The 25,706-nt window shown below is 38.4% G+C and overlaps 1 protein-coding gene across 2 annotated transcripts in view; it reads left to right on the top strand.

Moving 5' to 3' along the window:
- Positions 1 to 25,706, top strand: part of TRAPPC8 (trafficking protein particle complex subunit 8) — an 86,529-nt gene that overhangs the window by 17,355 nt on the left and 43,468 nt on the right. For both annotated transcript variants that reach the window (XM_049770202.1, XM_049770201.1), the window contains 8 exons: positions 6,424 to 6,513; positions 7,287 to 7,461; positions 10,731 to 10,884; positions 14,896 to 14,989; positions 16,051 to 16,304; positions 17,338 to 17,453; positions 19,135 to 19,285; positions 25,277 to 25,377. In XM_049770202.1, the coding sequence (XP_049626159.1) occupies positions 6,424 to 6,513; positions 7,287 to 7,461; positions 10,731 to 10,884; positions 14,896 to 14,989; positions 16,051 to 16,304; positions 17,338 to 17,453; positions 19,135 to 19,285; positions 25,277 to 25,377 (1,135 nt within the window). The remainder of the gene's footprint in view (positions 1 to 6,423; positions 6,514 to 7,286; positions 7,462 to 10,730; positions 10,885 to 14,895; positions 14,990 to 16,050; positions 16,305 to 17,337; positions 17,454 to 19,134; positions 19,286 to 25,276; positions 25,378 to 25,706) is intronic.

Below are 25,706 nucleotides of genomic sequence, written 5' to 3'. Positions count from 1 at the left end.
GTTATAATAGTTTACTTTATTTAACTCAGTATGTACAAATTAATCACTTTGGCATGTAATATAAGATTTAATTTTTTCTACTGCCTTTGAAATCTTTTATGTTTTGATATTTATGGCACATCTCAGTTCAGGCTGGCCATATTTCTAGCATTCAGTAGACACATAAGGCTGACATAAGGTTATCTATCTTAGTGGATATTTTCTATCCCCTGTTGACATGGAAGAATTAATTATATAGGGCTGGAGAGATAGCACAGTGGTAGGGTATTTGTCTTGCATGCAGCCAATCCAGGATGGATGGTGGTTTGAATCCTGGCATCCCATATGGTCCCCCATGCCAGGAGCAATTTCTTTTCTTTTTTTTTTTTTTGGTTTTTGGGCCACACTCGGTAATGCTCAGAGGTTACTCCTGGCTATGTGCTCAGAAGTCGCTCCTGGCTTGGGGGACCATATGGGACACCGGGGGATCGAACCACCGTCCGTCCAAGGCTAGCGCAGGCAAGGCAGGCACCTTACCTTTAGCGCCACGGCCCGGCCCACCAGGAGCAATTTCTAAGCTCAGAGCCAGGAGTAACTTCTGAGTGCCTTCGGGGGAGACCCAATAATACCAAAAATATTATATATAATAATATGTTTTAAAATTTTTTGTTTGTATGTTTTTGGGTCATACCTAACAGTCCTCCTGCCTCTAAATTCAGAAATTACTGTTGACAGGCTCCCGTGACCATATGGAATGCCAGGGATTGAACCTAGGTCAGCCGTTTACAGGGCAAATGCCCTACTTGTACTTTCCCAATTTAGAATAAATTTAATTTAGCAAATCAAATATTTATTTAGCATTCTATTATCTTTTCCAATTTTTTTTGTTTGTTGTTTTTGGGGACCACACCTGGCAGTGCTCAGGGGTTACTTCTGGCTCTGTACTCAGGAATCATTCCTGGTAGTGCTTGTTTGATCTGGTATCTGAGTTGATAGCATACAAGGCAAGCTCCTTACCCATTCATTGTACTATATATTCAGTCTTCCTTTCTTTCTTTTTTTGTTTTTTTTGGTTTTTCGGGCCACACCCATTTGATGCTCAGGGGTTACTCCTGGCTAAGCGCTCAGAAATTGGCCCTGGCTTGCGGGGACCATATGGGACGCTGGGGGATCGAACCTCGGTCCTTCCTTGGCTAGCGCTTGCAAGGCAGACACCTTACCTCTAGTGTCACCTCACCGGCCCCTCAGTCTTCCTTTCCTTTAAAAATTTCAGAGAACATTGTTTTTTTATGCCTTTTTGTTTTCCCTTGGGTCAGACCCAGCAGTGCTCAGGGGCTACTCCTGGCTTTATGCTTAAAAATTGCCCCCGGCACGCTCGGGGCACCATCTGGGATGCTGGAATCTGAACCACCATCCTTCATCAAGCAAGGCAAATGCCCTACCGCTATGCTATCTCTCCAGCCCCTTGTTATGCTTTCTACACCAAGTTACATAATCATAAGTGTCATTTGGAAATTTTTATTTGAAAATGATATACAGGTATTTTTTTTTTTTGTTTAGGCTATCCAATTATTTTCTTTTAAAGTAAGAGTAAGAGTAAACATACCCAAAACAAATACAATAATTGAGGAATCAGTAGGTTAAATGTTTTTCAATATTTATGGCTAAAGAGAAACTGTAAACTAGCAAGAATAACTTTAAAACTTTAAAAAGTGCAGAAACCGTAGCTTAACAGGTAATCAAGCTAAATAACAAAGGTTAAAATCCTCCAGAACTAGATTCCTCCTCCTCCTCATCTGTATGTCCAAACAGCTTCAACTGTATCTATGTGAGGGTGTCAGCATAGACATTGTCATCATTACTGAGTTCACAGATATCATCATCACTGCTGTAGGTTAAATAGTTCAGTGGCATCCAGTTCAGTTCAGTCGCAACTTGTGGACTGAGCTGAAGCACCGCCCCCTCCAGCAAACTGCAGAGGACAACTGGAAACTACATGCCTTGCGTTTGATTTGGTGCACTGCACCAAATCAAATAACATGTATGACCCGAGTATAAGCTGAGTTTGCTTTTTCCAGCACAAATTTTGTTGCTAGGATTGCTACTGAGGGGAAGAATTGGGGGTATTTTGTGATCTCTTGACATTTTCTGACCTTTATTCCTGCTTGTGCTTCTCTCTGCAAGGAGGTCCAGCCCTTTTTTGGGACACCCTTTACCAAGTGGTCTTATCAAGCCTTGATAAAGGTCTTATAAAAAGCCTTATCTACTGTGTCTGCAAGTGGGGTCCTGGCAATATTGCTTTTAGTACTCTTAAGACCTGTAACAAATTTCTTTGAATCCCATCTCTTGATTTTATTACATTAAAAAAAAAGGGTATCCAATTTTTGTCATTTAAGATCTAAGATTACTAAATACTTTTGGTTTCAGTGGGACAGACCAAAATTAGTTTAGTACACGTGTAGCTGGCAGCCCTTATTAGATATGTATTGGGAATACTAATCATTGAGTCTGAAGTTACTGGAACCAATTAAAGGAGCAAAGAAGAGATAACCTTTCTTTTTTTTTTTTTTTTTTTTTGGTTTTTGGGTCACACCCGGCATTGCTCAGGGGTTACTCCTGGCTGTCTGCTCAGAAATAGCTCCTGGCAGGCACGGGGGACCATATGGGACACCGGGATTCGAACCAACCACCTTTGGTCCTGGATCAGCCGTTTGCAAGGCAAACGCCGCTGTGCTATCTCTCCGGGCCCGAGATAACCTTTCTTATCTCTTCTCTTTCCCTTACAAGTAATTTATTTATGATATCTAAGTTTTTATCTTTAAAATTATAAGTAAATAAATGTGGCCTTTTATATTTTTCTCACATAAATTGCATACCTTTCTGCTGTTGCTTTTTCCTTTCTATTTCGTAGTGGGTACTCTTAAGACACTAAAACACTACTCGTAGTGTTTTACTCTTTTCTCCTGATGGATAAGGTAGGATTTTTAGTGTCTGATTGTTAATTGTATTACAGTGACATAGCTGTTTTGGAAAAATCTTATTAGTTTATTCAGAAACTGTAGCCTATCATTAAAAAACGTTTTATGTGTCTGCTAATTTGTTGTTTGTTAGATTTGAGCATCAGTGAAGCAATACATAGAAAAAATAAAATATCTTTACTTTGGAGAGTTCTTCCTATTAACTGAAACTTTCATTATCCTTTATTTTTTCTTAATGATACAAATTGAAATACAGATTAATTTTTAGACAGACAAATTTTACCTGATTATAGGGGAAGATGTATGATTACACTCATTGATAAGAAAATGGGTTATGCTATATATACACTGACATTTAGTCCAGTTTTTGCCACCTATCATATGTAGTACTTGGGGAAGTACTTTTCATTTATAGTAATGCAAATGTCATTGTTACAGTTAAAGCTCTCCTAAACAATATATGGAATATTTCAGTGAGGCATTTACTGGAATTATATTTTGTATATAGGGACAGGGAAGATAGCTCTAAGGGCTGGAATACATTCTTTTCATGTGGGAAGCCCAGGTTTAATTCTCACACTGCTATTGCCACCAGCCCCTCTCCCCAGCTCCTGTCTTCTTTGCATCACATAAGGAATCACTCATGAGGCACTGTTGGGTTTGATCCCAAGACAAAATTTTGTTTGATTTTGGGCCACACCATATTGTATAAATGGTTTCTCCTGGCTCTGCCCTCAGGAATCACTCCTTTAGGGACCATATGGGATACCTGGTATCAAACTGAGTTAGCATGCTAGGCAAAAAATACCTTAATCTGTACTATCCGGCCTCAAAGAGACAACATTTTAAAATAATAAATAAATAAATAAATGCCACCATATTATATAATGCTATTTGGTCAAGATGACATTCTTTTCTCCCTTCAACTTTTCTTGTCATTTAACATAGCATTAGAGTGTAAACATACTGTTTGCTTTTTTCAGGTGATAAAGATGGAAACAAAATATATATGAGTTTTTTAAATATATATCTTTATTTAAACTGCTTGATTACAAATATGATTGCAGTTGGGTTTCAGTCATGCAAAGAACACCACCCTCGGGCCCGGAGAGATAGCACAGTGGCGTTTGCCTTGCAAGCAGCTGATCCCCCCCCCCCCCCCAAAAAAAAGAACACCACCCTCCACCAGTGCAACGTCCCCATCACCAATGTCCCAGATCTCTCTCCTCCCCACCCCACCCCTGCCTGCACTCTAGACAGGCCTCCACTTCCCCCGTTCATTCACACTGTTATGATAGTTCTCAATGTAGTTATTTCTCTAACAACACTCATCACTCTGTGGTGAGCTTCATGTAGTGAGCTGGACCTTCCAGCCCTCCTCTCTTTTGTCTCTGAGAATTACTGCAAAAATGTCTTTATTTTTCTTACAACCCATAGATGAGTGAGATTATTTTGCATTTTTCTCTCTCCCTCTGACTTATTTCACTCAGCATAATAGATTCCATATACATCATGTATAGGAAAATTTCATGACTTCATCTTTCCTGGTGGCTGCATAATATTCATTATATTATATATATATTATATATATTATTATATATTATATATTATGAATATTCATAATATTCAGCAGTAATAGCTAGGAACTCTTTTAGTGAAGTTGATTTTGATAATTTTAAATCTTGTGAAATGACACTGTTAAACTTTGATTAACAAAGATTGTGAGAGATTTTCCTTTTTTAAAAAAAGTTTTAAAGAAATTTTTAAAAAATCATGTATATTTATATACTTATACAAACTTGGAAAATATATCCCTTTTATATAATTATGAGCTTAAATATGCTTTGAATTTTATATAAGTAGAAGTTTGTTACTGTCCCAGTCAAAGTAGCCATCTTACAAGTTGGGTTTTGTTAACCTGACAACTGTTGATATTTTGAACATAATAATTGTGGGATTTTTTTTGTTTGTTTGTTTTTTTTTGTTTTTGTTTTTGGGTCACACCCGGCAGTGCTCAGGGGTTACTCCTGGCTCTAGGCTCAGAAATCGCCCCAGGCAGGCACAGGGGACCATATGGGATGCCGGGATTCGAACCACCGTCCTTCTACATGAACCTAATAATTGTTGTAGAAGGATGTCTCTGTTCATTAAAAGATGGTTTGCATACTTTGCCTTGGTATTACAAGTACCTTCTTAGTTATGACAATCAAAATACTTTAACATTATCAGATGTTTACCAGGGGACAGAATCACTCTTGGTTGAAAACCTATTTATGAAAAGTAATATTTATGACAATATTCCTAGTGGCAGGGGCATTAAACTACTTCTAAAATCTTTTTACTTGTATAGATAATGCAAAGCATTGATAGAGAAATAGGTTGTAGAGTTTGTGTGCAGGATTGGAAATAATTCAGTTTTAGTTTTCCAAGAATATGTATGTTCCTATGTTTGTGTATGTGGCTTAAATGTTCATTTTATAAAAATGTAAATAGAGGGGACAGAGCGGTGGTGCAGGCAGCAGGGCATTTGCCTTTCACGTGGTTCAATCCCCTGGTGTACCATATGGTCCCCCAAGCCAGGAGTGATTTCTGAGCGCCTAGCCAGGAGTAACCCCTAAGCGTCACCAATTGTGACCCCAAAAACCAAAAAGCAAATGTAAGGCTGGAGAATTAGCTCAGCAGACTGGAGCATGTATTTTGTAGGCATGCAGGAGATTCCTAGCATTGTATGATCCCCCCAAGTACCACTGGGAGTTACTCCTAAGAACTAATCAGTGGATAGCCCCTGAATACTGTCAGATGTGTCCCAAAAGCCAGACAAAGGAAAGGCTAAAAGGAAAAAGGGAAGGTTAAAAACTATCTTTACCAGTGCAGACTTCCTACCATCAGTGTCCCCAAACTCAATTATTAACAACTTTTAACTGTCTCACAGTGATTCAATTAAAGAATTTATTTATTAAAAAAGAAAGAAGGAAGAAAGAAAGAAAGGAAAGAAAGGAAGGAAGGAAGGAAGGAGGGAGGGAGGGAGGGAGGGAGGAAGGAAGGAAGGAAGGAAGGAAAAGAAAAGAAAAAAGAAAAGAAAAAAAAAGAAAAGAAAAGAAATAAATTTGACCACAAATGGGAATAGAGATTAACAGACCTTTCCATACCTCAGCAGACAGAAGCCTGGGTTTGCTATATCAGCATGTGAAATGCTACATATCCTGATGGAAATTTAAGCTTTGAAAAATTCAGTATTACTCCATTCAGGGAGAAATTTTTAAAAATATTCTCCAGTACATTTTAATTTATCATTAAAAAGACTATACCTTTAAGGACAGGTGAAAAAATAGTTTATCTTTATGGTGAAATAGAATGTTTTGTGTACTGTTAGAAATTATTTTTTCACTGTTTAGGGAACTGTGGACTTGAAATTTTATTTGAATGAATTTTATTGAGGAATTTGAACTTTTGAATTTAATTTTAGCCACTACTCCATGGTTTGAATCTTATAGAGAAACCTTTCTTCAGTCGATGCCAGCATCAGATCATGAATTTCTGAACCACTATTTGGCATGTATCCTTTGACATTTATGTTCTTTTAAAATTAGAAATTTTAAGTTATTAATTTTAGAGTTATGAAGCCAAAATTGTTGAGATTAGTGAATAGAAGAATTGTTTTTCAGTTGATGCTTCAGGATTTTGTTATTATCTGTTTTTGTTTGATGGTGTTCTAGATAATGGACTAATATAATCAAATTATTGATTATAATATATGAATGTTCAAAGCTTTATTGTTTTTCTGTATTCCTCAGCTAGAATATTTTGCTAAAATTTTTTGAACCACTTTAAAACGAATATGAAGTATTAATGTTAACCATTTTTGCTTTTTGCCTCACAATTATTGCTTATGCAAAAGCTCATTTTATAAAGCGGTTTTGCATTTTTAAAGATGTTTTATATATATTTTGTCATTTATGACTTAAAATTCTCTTAATTAGGTTGCATAGAAAAGTTAAAAGATAGGATAGACTGACAATGCACTGAGATAGTAGAGAAACCAAATTTGATAGAATTATTCATTATATTGATGTATAATTTTTGTATATTACATTTTTATCTTTGAATATTCTTACAGATGACTTTAAAAACACAACCAAAAAATATCTTAGAATCTTGATCTAAATTTTGAACCATGGATTACTTTAAAGTATTGGATAAATTATTTTATGATTGTAGTTGAGAATTCAGAAAATCAGATTTATTTTAGTTCAAAAATACCTCTTTAAAGCTTATTCTAGTATAATAATTTTATTGACTAATGACATTTACCTTAATATAGTTCATAAGGTATGTTAGTAGCATCATCTAGTGAAGCTGAACCTGTGGAACAGTTTTCAAAGTTATCACAAGAACAGCATCGAATCCAGCATAACAGTGACTATTCCTACCCCAAGTGGTTTATACCAAACACACTTAAATATTATGTACTTTTACATGATGTAAGTGCAGGAGATGAACAGAGGTAAGCTTTACATTTTTTGATTCAATTTTTCCTGTTAAATTATTTGCTGTTAAAAAAAAAAAAAAAAAAAAAAAACGAAAACAAGGAAAAAAAGGGGCCGGAGAGATAGCACAGTGGCGTTTGCCTTGCAAGCAGCTGATCCAGGACCGAAGGTGGTTGGTTCGAATCCTGGTGTCCCATATGGTCCCCCGTGTCTGCCAGGAGCTATTTCTGAGCAGATAGCCAGGAGTAATCCCTGAGCACCGCCGGATGTGGGCCCCCCCAAAAAAAGAAAAACAAAAAAAAATTATTTGCTGTTAATTTGGATGTGACTTAGTTAAATTCTAAATTTAGTTTCAAAATTGAAAATTTATTAACAAACCATTTAATTACACCTTTTTTTCCCAAGGTTATATTTCATAAATGTTCTTTTATGTTTGATTTTATGTACTTATTCAAATGTTCAGTATATATCCATTACTGTAATCTTTATATAGAATGTTTTTTGTTTTATAGCTACAAATCTTTGCTGTTATTTCTTACAGTTTCACATGCAATCATTTCTTTTTTTTTTTTTTTTGGTTTTTGGGTCACACCCGGCGGTGCTCAGGGGTTACTCCTGGCTATCTGCTCAGAAATAGCTCCTGGCAGGCACGGGGGACCATAAGGGACACCGGGATTTGAACCAACCACCTTTGGTCCTGGATCGGCTGCTTGCAAGGCAAACGCCGCTGTGCTATCTCTCCGGGCCCATATGCAATTATTTCTAATTTTCTGTCTTCTGCCCAGTTTTTCTCAAACTTTTCACTTCCTAGCTGTTGCTTACAGGCATTTCTTTCTACACTCTTCACACTTTTGTCACTTTACTTTTTTTTGTTTATGTTTTTGGGCCATATCTGACAGTGCTCAGGGCTTAGTCCTCTCTCCGAACTATAGGGTCATTCCTGGTGGTGCTGGTAGACCATATAGGATGCCGGGGATCAAACCCAGGTCGGCTGCATGCAAGGCAAATGCCCTACTCCAGGTGCTATCACTCCAGCCCCCCAGTTGACATTTTTAACAATGTTTTCCCAATCTCAAATATTTTTTTTTTTTTTTTTTTTTTTGGTTTTTGGGCCACACCCGGTAACGCTCAGGGGTTACTCCTGGCTATGCGCTCAGAAGTTGCTCCTGGCTTGGGGGACCATATGGGACGCCGGGGGATCGAACCGCGGTTCGTCCAAGGCCAGCGCAGGCAAGGACAGGCACCTTACCTCTTGCGCCACCGCCCGGCCCATCCAATCTCAAATATTTTTTCCTTTTTTTTTTTTTTTTTTTTTTTTTTGGTTTTTCAGGCCACACCTGTTTGATGCTCAGAAATTGCCCCTGGCTTCGGGGGACCATATGGGACGCTGGGGTCGAACCATGGTCCTTCCTTGGCTAGCGCTTGCAAGGCAGACACCTTACCTCTAGTGCCACCTTGCTGGCCCCCAATCTCAAATATTCTAACTTTTTTTCTATGGTTCCCATTTAATATTCATTATTAGTGATTTCAGTTAAATGAATAACTAGTCTTTAATCTCTAAATCTTGTGTATCTGTTGAAGCTTGTAGCTTACTCTTGGCATAGGGATCTTTCTTGGCATTAATCAGTGGACCATTTAGGATAAATTTTTTGTGAGAGGATTGGGTTTCAAATGACAAAATTTAAACAAAACAACTAACCTATTTGAAAATTAAAAACTAAGTCTACTATGGGCTGCAGGTATAGTATAGTTGGTAATCACAAACCTTTTATATACCCCGTTTTGATCTTTAACATGGTACATTTCTGAGCCCTAGAAATGACCCCCAAAAGCAGAGCCATGAATAAGGTCTGAGTACAGCTAGGTGTTGCCTCTTTCAAAAAAACCTAATAAAATAGAAACTAAGTTTACTGTGTCACTATGTCCCAAAATTTTATTTTTCATCAGTGTACTTTTTGTTTCTTAGGTTACGTATTTAAATCATCTTATACTTTCACCTACTACTGTTAAGTTTTTTTGAAATATTGAATTCAGAATTACTTCCCTTTTTTATTTTAGATGTAGCTTGTGGATCCAGCTGCAGTAACGTGTTAAAAAATAATGGTTGAGTTTACATACTACTACCTAGCTTACTTTACATTTCTTCCTGTGTCAGTTTAAGTTAAAGAGAGTGGTACTTTCTGTTTTAGGACTTGGATGCCTGTATATTTAGATTATTTGTTTTTATTCAGTTTATTTTTAAGCCATTTTATTTTATTATTATTTTTTGGGGGGGGGGGGCCCACACCAAGTGACGCTCAGGGGTTACTCCTGGCTATGCGCTCAGAAATCACTCTTGGCTTGGGGGCTTTCATTGTTTACTCTGTGGCTTGGATATTCTGTCCTTAACACCTGCAATGTACCTAAGTCCCCTTGGCTCCTGTCTCCCATTATTTCACATTTGTCTTTATCCTCCACTCAATTTCTCTTCTCACTATACTCTGGGACCAAGAATGTTCTCGACAATCCTTATTTATTTGTTGGTTTTTTTTTTTTTTTTTTTTTTTTTTTTTGGTTTTTGGTTTTTGCATCACACCCAGCAGCACTCGGGTGGTTACTCCTGGGTCTATGCTCAGAAATTGCTCCTGGCAGGCTCAGGGGACAAGGGGACCATTTGGGATGCTGGGATTCAAATCACCGTCCTCCTGCATGCAAGGCAAATGCCCTACCTCCATGCTATCTCTGGTTCCAACAATCCTTATTTGACAATCCTTATTTAAACCATTTCATTTCTTTATGCATTTATGCTAAACACCTATGATATAATTTTGTATTTATGCTTCTTCTGACTTCGTCTAACCTAAGCTTATGTTTTTTAATTATTGTTTTTGGGCCACACCCAGTGGCGCTCAGAGGTTACTCCTACCTTTGCACTCAAAAATTGTTCCTGTTAGACTCAGGGGACCATATGGGATGTTGGGGATCGAACCCGGGTCTTTCCTGGGTAAGCTGCATGCAAGGCAAAGACCTTACTAACTTAAGTTTAATATAAGTTCCAGCCATGTTGCAGCTATTTGCACAATCACATCATTCCTTATAGCTATGTAGTATTCCATTGTGTATATGTACCATATCTTCATGATCCACTCACCAGTGTGGAATATCTAGTTTGATGCCAACTCTTAGCTATTGTACTGAGAGCTGTAATGAATAGTAGGGTTCATATGAGGGGCGGGGGGCCTACGTTTTTATATTAGTTAACTGCCATTGCCTATGTCTACTCATCTAAAACACTTTTTTATTTTAGAGCTGAATCAATTTATGAAGAGATGAAACAGAAATATGGAACTCAGGGTTGCTATTTACTTAAAATTAATTCTCGAACGTCTAATCGATCATCAGATGAACAGATACCAGATCCTTGGAGTCAGTATCTCCAGAAAAATAGTATTCAAAACCAGGTATATGTAAAAACAACAATGAAGCAAACCACAAAAGCTGTGTTTCAGTTTTATGACATAATATCACTATAGAATTTATGTCTTAGTTCAACTAATGTAATTATTAATATTTATTTTATGGAATTTTACCTAGTTTTGATCCATTAGCATGTTAACTCAGTGATTTAAAAACTTCTATTAATTGCAATAATTTCTTCTGCTTACTCCTTTCAGGTATTTAATATTAGGGTTAATCTTTTTTTAAGAAAGATTTATATAGTAAAATGGAATTTGATTGGCTAGACATGTAGAGAATAGAATTTTCTTTACTTGTTTACTATATATGCTTACAGTCAATTCTTTATTATCCACATGTTCTGGGGTTGCCTTCCTTCATTTTCAACATGCTGTTCTTATGGCCATCTTTTTGGAGCTCATACTTTTTAGGTGGGTGGGTTTTACCCCTAACTTTCCTCTCATTTCTTTTCCTTCTGAATTTTTGGGAAGTCTTTCTTCCATCATCTTTCTTAACCTAGAGTACTAGATTAATATTTCTTGGCTGAAGTGGGTGCATGTCAGATATTGTTCCATGTTATATTTTCAAGATGGAATTATATACTATTTGGTAATAGTCAGCTGCCTATTTCCAGTGCTGTTTAGATCCTCAGGAGTTGAATCTTGATTCAAGGAAGATTTCCTGAATGGAAACCAATTAATATCTCAATATGTTTAAACTTCATCATGTATGCTTTTATGTGATATTTAAGCTATTGTAATAAATTTAATTTTTTGATGTTCTGATACATTATTTGCCTAATTCTTAGATATTTTTAATCTAAATACAGTGCTTTACTGCTATTTTACTTACTTTATTGTTAAGTTGCTTGTCACCTTTAAGCTAATATGGCATATGTAAGAAAGGAATTGCTTGGAACTAAAGATACTTCCTTTTAAAAAATGGTCTGAGGGGGCCGGGTAGGTGGCGCTGGAGGTAAGGTGTCTGCCTTGCAAGCGCTAGCCAAGGAAGGACCGCGGTTCGATCCCCCGGCGTCCCATATGGTCCCCCCAAGCCAAGGGCGATTTCTGAGCACATAGCCAGGAGTAACCCCTGAGCGTCAAACGGGTGTGGCCTAAAAACCAAAAAAAAAAAAAAATGGTCTGAAAGGGCCTACCAGAATAGTAATAATAGTATTGTAGTTATTAGTTTAGAGTCTAAGACTGGAAAGGGAACATATTGTCAGATTGTCTTCTCTGAAAATTTGTCTGTTCTTTTGGTGTCATACTCAGCAGAGGTCAGGTCTTGCTTCTGGCTCTGTGCTCAGGGATCACTCCTGGTAGGGTTTGGGAGACTGGGGTGTGTGTGCTAGGGATTGAACTTGGATTAGCTGTGCTTAAGGCAAGCATCCTACTTTCTGTACTATCTTTGACCTTTGGTTTGAGAATTTTAAATCTAAGATTCATTATTTGGTTTAGGATGATAGCACAGCGAGTAGGGCATTTTACTTGATGTGGCTGACATCAAGTTTGATCCACCGCATCCCATATGGTCTCCTGAACCTGCCAGGAGTGATTCCTGAACTCAGAACCAGGAGTAACCCTTGAGTGCCTGCCATTGGATGTGGTTATTAAAAATACTATAGTTTAGCTTCTTAGAAGCTGTTAATGAGAGCTTTTTTGCTGTTAGACCAAATCATTAATCTACTTTAATTTTCTTAAACCTATAGATGACTATCTAGAGACATCTTCTCTGGTGACCTATTACATGTTCAGTCAGCTTAAAGATCAAAAGTTTTCTGCTTTCTTTTTCATTGACATGTGGGAATCATATGAGTTTTTGAAATAAAGAATAACTCTTATCTTCCATATATATATTTTGAGACTAAAGTACATCCAATTTTTAAAAAATGTTTTGTTTGTTTTTGGGTCTCACCTGGCTGTGCTCAGGGCTGTCGTCTGGCTCTGTGCTCAGGGATCATTCCGAGTGGGGCTTGGGGGAACGATATGGGATGATGGGGTTGGAACTCAGCTCGGCCACTTGCAAGACAAGTGCCCTACCTCATCTGCTATTGGTCCAGCCTCTAATCATGTGTTTTAAATGCTGGGAGTTTCAATGATAAAAATGATTTTATCCCCTTTCACTGCTGAGTGGAGTGGGAGGAGCATGCCCAGGACTGGTGATTAAACTCATAAGGCCACTTGCCCTGGGTGCTTCTTCGGTTACTGAGCCATCTTCTGGACTCTCTTCATGGAGATTCCCAGCAGCACAGCTCTCAGAGTTGTCTCAGTGGTATGGAAAGCACCAGGATTTGAACTAATAATGGTCTTGAGTTTGCCAGGCAAGTATTTTAAGCCAGTCCATCTTTTTTTTTTTTTTGGGCCACACCCGGTGACGCTCAGGGGTTACTCCTGGCTATGCGCTCAGAAGTCGCTCCTGGCTTGGGGGACCATATGGGACACCGGGGGATCGAACCGCGGTCCGTCCTAGGTTAGCGCAAGGCAAGGCAGGCACCTTACCTCTAGCGCCACCGCCCGGCCCCTAAGCCAGTCCATCTTAACCTATTTTCATCTGAGAAGTTTTTATGTGACCCTACATATGTAAAATAGATGTTAAAATAAAACACATTAATATAAATAATTTATCTTAACAACATTCTTTGTGATTGCACATTGTTACATGTGCAGAATAGGGTCATAACCTACAGTTTGAGAAGTTAGGTCCAGGGGTCTCAAACTCAATTTACCTGGGGGCCGCAGGAGGCAAAGTCGGGGTGATCTTTGAGTGCAAAGTCAGTAGTAAGCCTTGAACATTGGGGGTGTGACCCAAACAACTAAAACAAAACAAAACAAAACAAAAAAAAGATTTCTCAAGGGGCCACAAAATGTTATACAGAGGGCTGTTTGCGGCCCACAGGCCGCGAGTTTGAGACCCCTGTAACCATTGAGTCTTCTCAACAAATTCAGAAACAGTGGGCAGTCACTTTTTAGTTCTGATCATATTATTATTATTATTATTATTATTATTATTATTATATTGGTTTTGGGGCCACACCTGGCGGTCCTCAGGGATTACTCCTCGCTATATGCTCAAAAATAGCTCCTGGCAGGCACAGGGACCTTATGGGACACTGGCATTCGAACCAATCACCTTAGGTCCTGGGTCGTCTGCTTGCAAGGCAAACGCCGCTGTGCTATCTCTCCGGCCCCGTGATCATATTATTAATAGTTAATTTCTAATTTAAGCATTTTATTCAAAATGGGGTACTTAGACTAGTAGCTCATATTTAATCTTTTGGGTAGTCTGTGTATTTTTGTTTTTGTTTTTTCTCTGTTGACTGGAAAATCAATGCCTTTGTATACATAAACATTGTACTGGATATTTTTTAAAATCCTGAAACATTTATTCAGAATGTACTTTTTCTAACCTACTATTATACTTTGACAGGAAATTTTATACACTTTAATTTCCGTAATTGAGTGATTGTAGTAGTCTGTCTTGCTGTTCTTAGGCTATACAGATACTTGTATAGGTATATTTACAGAGCTCACAGATAAAGTGAGACAGACAATCTGAGTTTGGAGGAACTGGCATAATAAACTGAATATAAACAGGAATTTAGCATATTGTGTTCAATATCTTTGGCATCACAAATAAATAAAGATAATATAGTAAGGATTGGAGAGTGAGACTAGTGGGTTGGCTATCATGCGAGCGATCAGATTTGATCCCTGACATCCCGGTTCTCCAAGCATTGCCTTTAGTGGTCTCTGAGCACAAAGGAGTAATTTAGTAAATTTAGTCTGAAGCTGTGTGTGGCCCCAAAACCAAACCAAGCAAAAACTCACAATAAACTTAGTAATTTTGGAATGAGTGACAAGAGGTTAACCAAGAGGTTCAAATTAGAGGACTGGAATAGAGTTCTTTAACAAATGAGGCTTGTATATTTATTTACATGCAACCATAGTTAATAGGTGCGGTGGTGTTTGAATGTGATTAATATAATTTCTGATGATTTTTTTATTTTATTTTGATAGGAATCATATGAAGATGGCCCTTGTACTATAACTTCAAATAAGAATTCTGATAGTAACTTGATTGCATTGGATGGATTAGATAACGAAGTCAAAGGTCTTGCTATATTTTTTTAAAGTTTATTTTAGCTGAAAATTTGCACTAATGACCAAGCATGCTAATCTTGATAATAAAAGAGTGGAAATTTTCATATTTTTAAAGTAATGAGCATGTTTATTAAGGTTTTATTGGATAGTTTGAGTTTTTCCTTTTTTTTTTGGTTTTTTTTTGGTTTTTTGGACACACCCGGTGGCGCTCAGGAGTTACTCCTGGCTCTGTGCTCAGAAATTGCTCCTGGCAGGCACGAGGGACCACAGGGGATGCCGGGATTCGAACCAACATTGGTTCTGGGTCAGCCGCTTGCAAGGCAAATGCCCTACCACTGTACTATCTCTCTGGCCCTGAGTTTTTCCTTTTGTATTAGGTGGCTAGCATTAAATTTCCTTTAAAAACTGTAGAGAAGGGGGCCCGGAGAGATAGCACAGCGGCGTTTGCCTTGCAAGCAGCCGATCCAGGACCAAAGGTGGTTGGTTCAAATCCCTGTGTCCCTTATGGTCCCCCGTGCCTGCCAGGAGCTATTTCTGAGCAGACAGCCAGGAGTAACCCCTGAGCACCGCCGGGTGTGGCCCAAAAACAAAAACAAAACAAAAAAAAAATGTAGAGAAGGGAAAATCTTTATTTTTTTTTTTTTGTGTGGTTTTTGGGTCACACCCGGCAGTGCTCAGGGGTTATTCCTGGCTCCAGGCTCAGAAATTGCTCCTGGCAGGCACGGGGGACCATATGGGACGCCGGGATTCGAACCGATGACCTCCTGCATGAAAGGCAAACGCCTTACCTCCATGCTATCTCTCCGGCCCCGGAAAATCTTTATTTTCATGTGATTTTCAAAGCTGTTCATGTTTAACAGTTGTGCAATGATAAGTTTACATTTTGTATTTTTCACTATTTGGTGAAGTTTTAAAAATTTATGTAATCTAAAAATTGGGGGGGCACACATTATTTTATTATAGACTTATAAAAATACAGAAAGATAAAGATTTCCAGCATTTATTTCTTTGAGCAGTATGTTACTTATGTTTTTGTTGTATTTTGAAAGTAATAGATTTTTTTTTTAATAGATGGCTTACCAAATAATTTAAGAGCTCACCCACTTCAATTGGATCCATCCAATGATCCTTCTAACAACATTGATGGCCCAGATCACTTAAAATCTGCTTCATTACATGAAACAAAGAAAACAAACTCTGGAATTATTCATGGGGCATGTTTAACCCTTACTGATCATGATAGAATTCGGCAGTTTATACAAGAGTTCACGTTTCGGGGTCTTTTGCCACATATAGAGAAAACAATTCGGCAATTAAATGATCAGGTAAGATTGAATTGCTTTGATTAGTTTTTTAAAGTATAAAGATTAACTGACGGCCCGGAGAGAGCACAGCGGTGTTTGCCTTGCAAGCAGCCGATCCAGGACCAAAGGTGGTTGGTTCAAATCCCGGTGTCCCATATGGTCCCCCGTGCCTGCCAGGAGCTATTTCTGAGCAGACAGCCAGGAGTAACCCCTGAGCATCGCCGGGTGTGGCCCAAAAACCAAAAAAAAAAAAAAAAAAAGATTAACTGACATTGTTGTCTGTGATGAAATATTATGGATCATAAAGGAAGTTTAGTTTACTAAGCTTGGTGGTAGGGATTTTGTCAGGCAGTTTTCTTATTCTTAATTTTTTTTTTCATTAAATCACCAGTGAGAGACATTGTTAAAAAGTTGTTGAAAGTTGATTTTCAATCTTATAATATTTCAACAGCTATCTCTTTGCCAATGTTCATTTCCCCAGTTACCCCTCCCAACCCTTCTCTCTCTTTTTCTATATTTTTTGTTTTTGTTTTAGGTACCATGTTTGTGGCAGTTACTGAAGGGGTTATGAATATCATTTTACTTTCAGTTCCCAATTCTCTAGATCAGGGGTCCTCAGACTTTTTAAACAGGGGGCCAGTTCACTGTCCCTCAGACCATTGGAGGCTCTGACTATAGTAAAAACAAAACTTATGAACAAATTCTTATGCACACTGCATATATCTTATTTTGCAATGAAGAAACAAAACAGATACAAATATAATATATGGCCCGCGGGCCATAGTTTGAGGACCATTGCTTGTCTGGCTGTCCCTTCTCTGTCTTAATAACTTATACTTCTCCCCATCATTTCTGTTGTCTTTGAATATTATTCTCATACTATTTGTTTTTATTACTCCACAGATATGTTTTTTTAAATGAACATTTGTGTATTGAAGTGTTATTACTTAGAATTTTTCTTCTGTATATAATATTATTATATATAATAATGATATATACATTATATATAACATTCTTCTGTATATAATATAATATGTTTAATCTTTTTTCTTAGCTAATATCAAGAAAAGGTTTGAGTCGATCTCTGTTTTCTGCAACTAAGAAATGGTTTAGTGGCAGTAAAGTTCCAGAAAAGAGTATTAATGAGCTGAAAAATACATCTGGGTTGCTGTGAGTAAAATATTGTTGTAACTTAAATTTTGGTTATTTAGCTAGTGTTTGAGTAAATAAAGTTATGCAAAACATGAACTCATGTTTTTTAGTTTTATATTGCTCAAAATTTAGGTTGATAAACAGTGTATATTTAACAGTAAGCAAAAAATAACCAGAAATCACTTTCCTTTGTTCCTGTATCCTTTATCTGTAAAATGTTCATTTAGCTATCACTAATAATTCTACTGTTTTAAAACATTGTGGGCTCTAGTTTCACAGTGATTAAATTTAAAAAAATGTAGTCTGGTGGTTCTAAGAAGTAACATTTATTTGAAAAAAAAACTTGGGGGGGGGGGGTGTTTGGGTCACACCAGGCAGCGCTCAGGGGTTAATCCTGGCTCTAAGCTCAGAAATAGCTCCTGGCAGGCTCGGGGGACCATATGGGATGCTGGGATTTAAACCACTGTCCTTCTGTATGCAAGGCAAACGCCTTACCTCTCTCTGGCTCCTATTTGAAAGATTTTAACATTTTTTTTTTCTTTTTTAAAAAACTTTGTAAGGAAAAATAAAATCTATTTTGGATTTTCCATTCTTTTTTTTTTTTTAAATATTTTTATTTATTTAAACATCTTGATTACAAATATGATTGTGATTAGGTTTCAGTCATGTAAAGAACACCCCCCATCTCCAGTGCAACATTCCCACCACCAATGTCCCAAATCTCCTTCCATCCCACCCCCCCACCTGTACTCTAGACAGGTTCTGGAAAACCTTTTCCATTTATTCTTAGTTGTATATAACCACTTGGAATTGATTATTTCATAATTTGATCATGAGAAAATGCTATTGAGAGATTATCTCCTTATAGGTTAGGTTATCAAGCCTATATATTGGAAGTGACACTCTTTGTAGGTGGAATTATCCTTCCCTTCTCATATTTTCACAGAGATAGTCTTTTATTTATTCATTATCAAGTGTAACCCTAGATGCATAAGGGTGCCATGAAATATATATTTGAATATCAGGGGCTAGAGAGATAGCACAGCAGTAGGGCTTTTGCCTTGCACACAGCTGACCTAGGAGGGACTTGGTTTGACTCCTGGTACCCCTATGGTTCCCCAGCCTGCCAGGGGCGATTTCTGAGTGCAGAGCCAGAAGTGATTCCTGAGCTCTGCTGGGTGTGGCCCAGAAACCAATCAATCAGTCAATCAATGAATCAATTAATAAATAAAAAAGTTAAAAAAATGAATATCACTAACCCAGAGAGTAGCTGAGGTTTAAAACTATGAGTAGATTTTTTTATGTCTAAGTAGAAAAATAGAAATAAAAACACAGCGTGCTTCTCCATAGAAATTATTTTTTTTCTTCTACTTTGTATATTCACCCTAAGATAACTTTTTGTGTACTTGGCCTCAAAGGAATGGCTAATGTCTTTAACACCTTGTTGCTGGCATTATAATTTGTGTCAATCAAACCACAGTCAAGTGTGAACTGCTAGTGGTATTCTCTGGCATCATTGTGTTAAAAGATGGGTGTTTGTTTCAAAGAACTAAGATCCATTTTTGATTTGACCATAGATATATAAGTTCTTTTAAAATATGCTTAGTTTTTCTCATTCTTACCTGTTAAATAATTTGATACATGTTTTATAATATTTAGTAGTTATAAATTGCTAATTCTTTTTATTTTGTATTGACAGGTATCCACCAGAAGCTCCAGAGCTTCAAATCAGGAAAATGGCTGACTTATGTTTTTTGGTGCAGCATTATGATTTGGCTTATAGTTGTTACCATACTGCGAAGAAAGATTTTCTTAATGATCAAGCAATGCTTTATGCAGCTGGGGCCTTGGTTGGTATTCTTTGGTATTATGGCTTATTTGTTTCTATAAATAACTTTTATATATATTTTTAAAACTTTATTGATTTATTCATTGATTGATTGGTTTCTGGATCAAACCCAGCAATACTCAGATTATTTCTGGCTCTGCGCCCAGAAATCACCCCTGGCAGGCTGGGGGACCATATGGGATGCTAGGAATCAAACTGGATCCTTCCCCAGTTGGCTGCATGCAAGGCAAATACCCTACCGCTGTGCTATCTCTCCTGCCCCTTTAAATAATTTTTAAAATTGCCTTTTGAACTGCTACTATACAAGTATCTGTGGTACTATTAATCATAGATAAAATTTATCCATTATACTCATGGATAAATTGTATTCAGTGAGCATTCACTATTTTATAAATTTTGAATTAGGTTATGCTGAATCACAGCATTTTTTCCCCCTAAAACTAGCATTTAAGTATTGTGTCATATTTAATGGATATTGCTTAATTTTGATTTTTTTTTTTTTTTAATTTTTGGGTCACACCCCATGATGCTCAGGGGTTACTTCTAGCTCTGCACTCAGAAATCACTCCTGGCAGGTATGGGGTTTATATGGGATACTGGGATTCAAACCACCATCCATCCTGAATTGGCTGCATGCAAGGCAAACTCCCTACCGCTATGCTTTTTCTCCAGTCCTTAATTTTGATATTCATATTGAAACTTCATGTCTGAGACTGATGTGATAGTACAGAGAGTAGAGTGTTTGCTTTGCAAGGGGCTCACCTGAGTGAAAAGCAAGAAGTAAACCCCGAGCACAGCTGGATATTGCCCTTCCCCAAAATATTTGTGTCCATTTTCAAATTTTAATTTGAGTTTCTGTTATTCAGAGTATAATTTTAATTTAGAACTTTTTCTTTCTGCTCAAGTTTATAAATTTGTATTTGCTTATTTCTTTGTAACTATAACCCGCCCACCACTTAACTGCCCATATCCTTTTAGCATAGTCTGTGGATTGACACACTCTTGTAATCTCAGTTCTTCATTTACCAGTTCAAGGGTTTGTTTTTATTTGTCTTCTTCTTTCCCTTGCTTTGTATAGCCCCAATATGAGAGAAATTATCTTGTTTTTTACTTTTTTCTTATTCTCTTAGCTTGAAACCCCTTCAACAACCTATGTTATTGAAAGGTTTTATCTTAGTATAAGTGGTATTTCCTTGTATAGAAATCCAATCATCTGTCCTTAAATACATGGGTTGTTTTGGATTAGGGATTTTTTTCTTGGTCTCTTGCCTCAATACATTGTTCTGGTGAGATTTGTGTTGCCTCAATACATTATTCCTAGTATGTTTGGTGTTTCCTAGTGGCCTAAGTGGGGATGGGGAGTTCTGTATTTAGGTTTTCGTGGGTGATGGCTGGATTCTTGCAGTGTGAAGTTGCACCAACACTTGAGCATTGTCTCGGAGATTCAGCCACAAATGCCTCCTTGCTAAGGTACTATGGTTAGATCTGGGTGCATCTCTTATGAATTAATCCTGGAGCAGGACTGAAATAAGACTCTGGTCTCAGTTTCAGTTTGTACCCAAGGACTGGCAGGGAGCAGTCTGGCTTGCCAGGAGCCAGAGTGAGAGCACAACCGGCAGAGTAGTCCCCTTTGCAGTGTGGCTGTGCTTTGAGAAGCCACTAGTATGCCTGCTGTCTAGAAAGATGCAACTTGTTTCCTAATTGTCAAGTAACAATCGGTAGGGGTCTAAGTCTGAGTCTGTTGATTTGCTAGAAATAAACACCCCTGAGAGTTTTCTCTCTTTTTTTTAAATATAATTTTTATTTTATTTATTTATTTTTTTAAGAACTTCAGGAGAAGATGAACACTGAGATAAGAAGAGTTTTATTCAAATATTATGAGGAAGGAAAGATCAAAAATAATGTATTCAAGAGACAACATGAGCTTCTCCAGAAGGGGCAGCTCTGAATGGCTTTGAGAGACAGAGTGGGAGAGGGAGGGAGAATATGTGTGTGTATGTATAATATATCAGTATTCTTCAAATTGCCTTGGCCCAGAGTTTTCTGTGGATATAAGGTTTAGTCAGGGCATTTTTACATAGGAGCCTGAAGTTTCTGGTGGGCTTTCTTGACCTTTTCACAACTTTTTATTTCTGCTGAAGTTCCCCATCTCCTGCAGTGACTTCTGAGTCACTGTTTGCACCAGTTGGAAATGTCTCTTTTTTATATATATATAATTTATTTAAACACCTTGATTACATACGTGATTATTTTTGGGTTTCAGTCATGTAAAGAACACCACCCATCACCAGTGCAACGTTCCCATCACCAATGTCTCAAATCTCCCTCCTCCCCACCTGACCCCCGCCTGTACTCTAGACAGGCTTTCCATTTCCCTTTTATTTTAATCATAGTGGCCTACATATCATTGACAATAATCTTTTAGGTACATATTAACAAAATCGGAAATTCCCATCACCGAATTGTCCTCCCTCCACCTCCGTTCCCGTCCTACCTCCCATATCCTCTTCCCACACCCCCGGGGCTGCCAGAATAAGTGGTCCCCTCTGTGCCTAGCTAACTACTTAGTGGTCCTACACCTGTTTGGTCTTGGTACCTCTCTTATTTTCCGCTCTGTTTGGGAGGTGGGACTAGATAGTTCAAGTTATGTGGTTTTGTTTGAAGAAGAGAAAAGTAATAAACTGGGGGAAAAAATCAAATACTTCCTTCTGGAAGCTCTCATCCTAGTTTTGAGAGATGAAGGGGAAAAAGGGGGAAAAAATCAAATACTTCCTTCTGGAAGCTCTCATCCTAGTTTTGAGAGACGAAGGGGAAAAAGGAGGTGGAACACTACAACAGTACAAAAAGAAGTGTCAAAACATCCAGTGAACACTACAACAATAAAGATAAACACCACATAAAGGCCATTGTCTTGAGATAAAAAACATGGCAAAGCATATAAAGGAAGAAAAGAAAAGAAGAAAAAAATAAATATGAAAGGAGACAACAACTTCAATAACGACACCAAAACAAATAGACAAAAACTAGATAAATAAATAATAAAAAACTTTGTGCTTTTTGCCTTTTTTTTTTTTTTTTTTCTTCCCTCCTGCACAGGCACAGTAAATATTGGGGTCATTTGAAAAGTAATTCCCTTGGCCTAAGAGAAACAGGGTTTCTCCATCGTTGAAGTCATGGGATTAAATATAGACTCCTTTCAGGTTCATTTACTCTGCCCTTGTTGCTTTTGTGGTGTATGGAAGATATCTGCTCCGTCCTGGGTGATAAAATCAGACCTCTGTATCTAGGGATTCGGTATCTGCACAGGTCAGGGAGTGGAACTTATGATGAAGTCTTTGTGGTTCTAGAAGTTCTGTTCCCTCTGTGTCATTTTAATCCTCCTGTGGTTAGTGGTCTTGGTCTTTGCGTTGATCCTAGGATGAGGCCTGGGATAGCGTCTTTCGTTATGTTTCCAGAAGACCCATTCCGTTGCAATTGTCTCAGACAGACCTCTGGAACTAGAGATCATGTTTGTTGTGCAGGTCTTAGCTCAAACCCTAGACTAGGGCTTTTTTTTATTGGTCCCAGGATACATACAGTCTGGTCATGTTTCTATCAGCCAGTCATCTGTAAATCGTGATCTTGGTATTTGCACAGACCAAAGGGTGACAAGTCTTCTGATTTTGTCTTATTGTTAGCTGGTGAGGTAGGATAACCTGCTCTTAGGTCAAGTTGTTCCCAGTTTCCTCATCAGGATATCATATTAGAGCTGGCACTTATTGATGTCCAAGCAGTATTAAGGATGTCCCGGATGGGATTTGTTTCCTGTGGCTGTTGTGAAGAACTGTGTCATTTCTATGTCTGGGATCCAGTGTTCAAGGCTGGACGGTTAGTGTTTAATCACCTGGGGTCTAAGTTGGGTCCACGTGACATATTTTCAAGGTGGGAGATGCCCCTGTATTGTAAACAAGTATGAGTTCTTTTTTTTTTTTTTTTTTTTTTTGGTTTTTGGGCCACACCCGGCGATGCTCAGGGGTTACTCCTGGCTGTCTGCTCAGAAATAGCTCCTGACAGGCACGGGGGGGCCATATGGGACACCGGGATTCAAACCAACCACCTTTGGTCCTGGATCGGCTGCTTGCAAGGCAAATGCCGCTGTGCTATCTCTCCAGGCCCAGTGAGTTCTTATCTCTAGTAGAAAAGAGCTAGTTTTTTATAGGTAAGAATTCCCCTTTTTTTAGTGTGCCTTTGCAGGGAGAAATGGTGCTACATTATATTGCCAGTGCATTTGAGGGTGGAAAGAGAAGAAAACAGAAATAGGTCACACACCCAAAAAATAAAAGTATAAATAAAAATATATGTGTTCACATATATATATAAAAGATTAAAAAAATGAAATAAAAAGTGATTAAAGGAACAAAGTGATGCAAGAGACTACCTTACATTTGGGGAAAAACAGGTAAAGAGGTGGTGTAAAACAGGTCTTATACTTATGATGGAAGTATAGGTTTCCCCTTGTCTTTTGAGATTTTCTTGGGGTGTGTGGGTTCCCAGGCACCTTTTCATCACACAACCTGACCCTCCCAAACTTGCTCAGGTACTTTACACAGGGGTATGTGGAACTCTCCTTAGGAATTTTGCCTTACGTTTTTGTTAGTATGTTGAATGGGACCCAGCATTTGCTAGTGTTGCTTTCAGTGAAGTTCCAGAATATGCCCTAGATCAGTGATGGCTAACCTTTTTGAGCCCGTGTGCCCAATCTGCCGCACAAAACCAAATAATTTCCTCAAAAGTGCCAGCACATCTGTTAAACCTTAATAACAAGATTTTAGTATATAAACACTACGCACTGCATATCTTAATTGTGGACCTTCCCGCGTGCCACCTGCAAGGCCTTCATGTGCCACCGCTGGCACACGTGCCATAGTTTTGCCATCGCGGCCCTAGATAATTTTTTTTTTTTTTTGTGGTTTTTGGGTCACACCCGGCAGTGCTCAGGGGTTATTCCTGGCTCCATGCTCAGAAATTGCTCCTGGTAGGCATGGGGGGACCATATGGGACGCCGGGATTCGAACCAATGACCTCCTGCATGAAAGGCAAATGCCTTACCTCCATGCTATCCCTCTGGCCCCCCTAGATAATTTTTACGGGTAGCTTCATCCCCATTTTATACCTTGTAAATTCTTCCTGTTTTGGCGTTGAAGTTATAGGATTGGGTGTGTCATATGTTCAGTATAAGATCCCAGTATTACAGTAGCTTAGAAGTTCTGTATTTTATAAATCTCTTTTTTATTATTGCTTGTTGCCTGAAATTTGTTTTTTTTCTTGAAAGGGGAATCTTATGTTGCCTCCTGTGTACTTTTGTTGCTTGCTGGTTAAGCTTTGTCTGGGTTTTAGACTGGTTTCTGTTTAGATTATACTGGGTTGTAGTGAAGATTTGCTGTGATTATAGGAGGACATAAATGATTTCTTGTTCTGCCACTTGGGGGCACATCCCTTTTTAATTAAAAAAAAAAATGGAGGGCGGGCGGAGTGGTGGTGTAAGTAGTAAGGTGTCTGCCTTGCCTGAGCTAGCCTAGGACAGACTGCGGTTATATCCCTCGGAGTACCATATGGTCCCTCAAGCCAGGAGCAATTTCTGAGCACATAGCCAGGAGTAACCCCTGAGCATCATTGGGTGTGACCCCAACCCCCCTCCCCAATTGGAAGTCTTCCTAAATAGTGCACAGGGCTCTGTGCCACTCTATAGCTCAATGCTAGATCGCCAAGATGCTATTCTATTTGGACTCCATAGTGCTGAGAAGCACAACCAGTTGTGCTTTGGGGGCCTTGAGGACCATGCCCGGCAATATTGGGTAGGGAAGGGGGAAATGTGCACCTGGGAATCAGATGTGATTGGCATGTTCGCCCTCTAAAGTTCCTTTGCTGTCCTCATTCCAATTACCTATTTGAATGCTAAATTATAAGATTTTTCTTTGTCTTAAATATGCTTATAAAGTGTCCTTTCTTCTAGGAAATGGCAGCTGTGTCAGCATTTCTTCAGCCAGGAGCACCTAGACCATACCCTGCTCATTACATGGATACAGCAATCCAGACATACAGGGATATCTGCAAGTAGGTGGCTAGAATATTTATTTATGTTCTATCCATAAAGAGGCGATTTGGACATTTTTTTTGTGGGGGGCGGTCACACCGGTAGCGCTCAGGGTTTACTCCTGGCTCTACGCTCAGAATTTGCTCCTGGCAGGCTCGGAGGACCATATGGGATGCCAGGATTCAAACCACTGTCCTCCTGCATGCAAGGCAAATGTCCTACCTCCATGCCATCTCTCTGGCTCTGGACATTTTATTTTTCTGGTTTTTGGGTCACACCCGGCAGTGCTCAGGGGTTACTTACTCCTGGCTCCATGCTCAGAAATCGCCCCTGGCAGCACAGGGGACCA

Source organism: Suncus etruscus, chromosome 3, assembly GCF_024139225.1.
Source record: "Suncus etruscus isolate mSunEtr1 chromosome 3, mSunEtr1.pri.cur, whole genome shotgun sequence".
Lineage (NCBI taxonomy): Eukaryota > Metazoa > Chordata > Mammalia > Eulipotyphla > Soricidae > Suncus > Suncus etruscus.
This window is presented reverse-complemented; position numbering and strand designations above follow the sequence as displayed.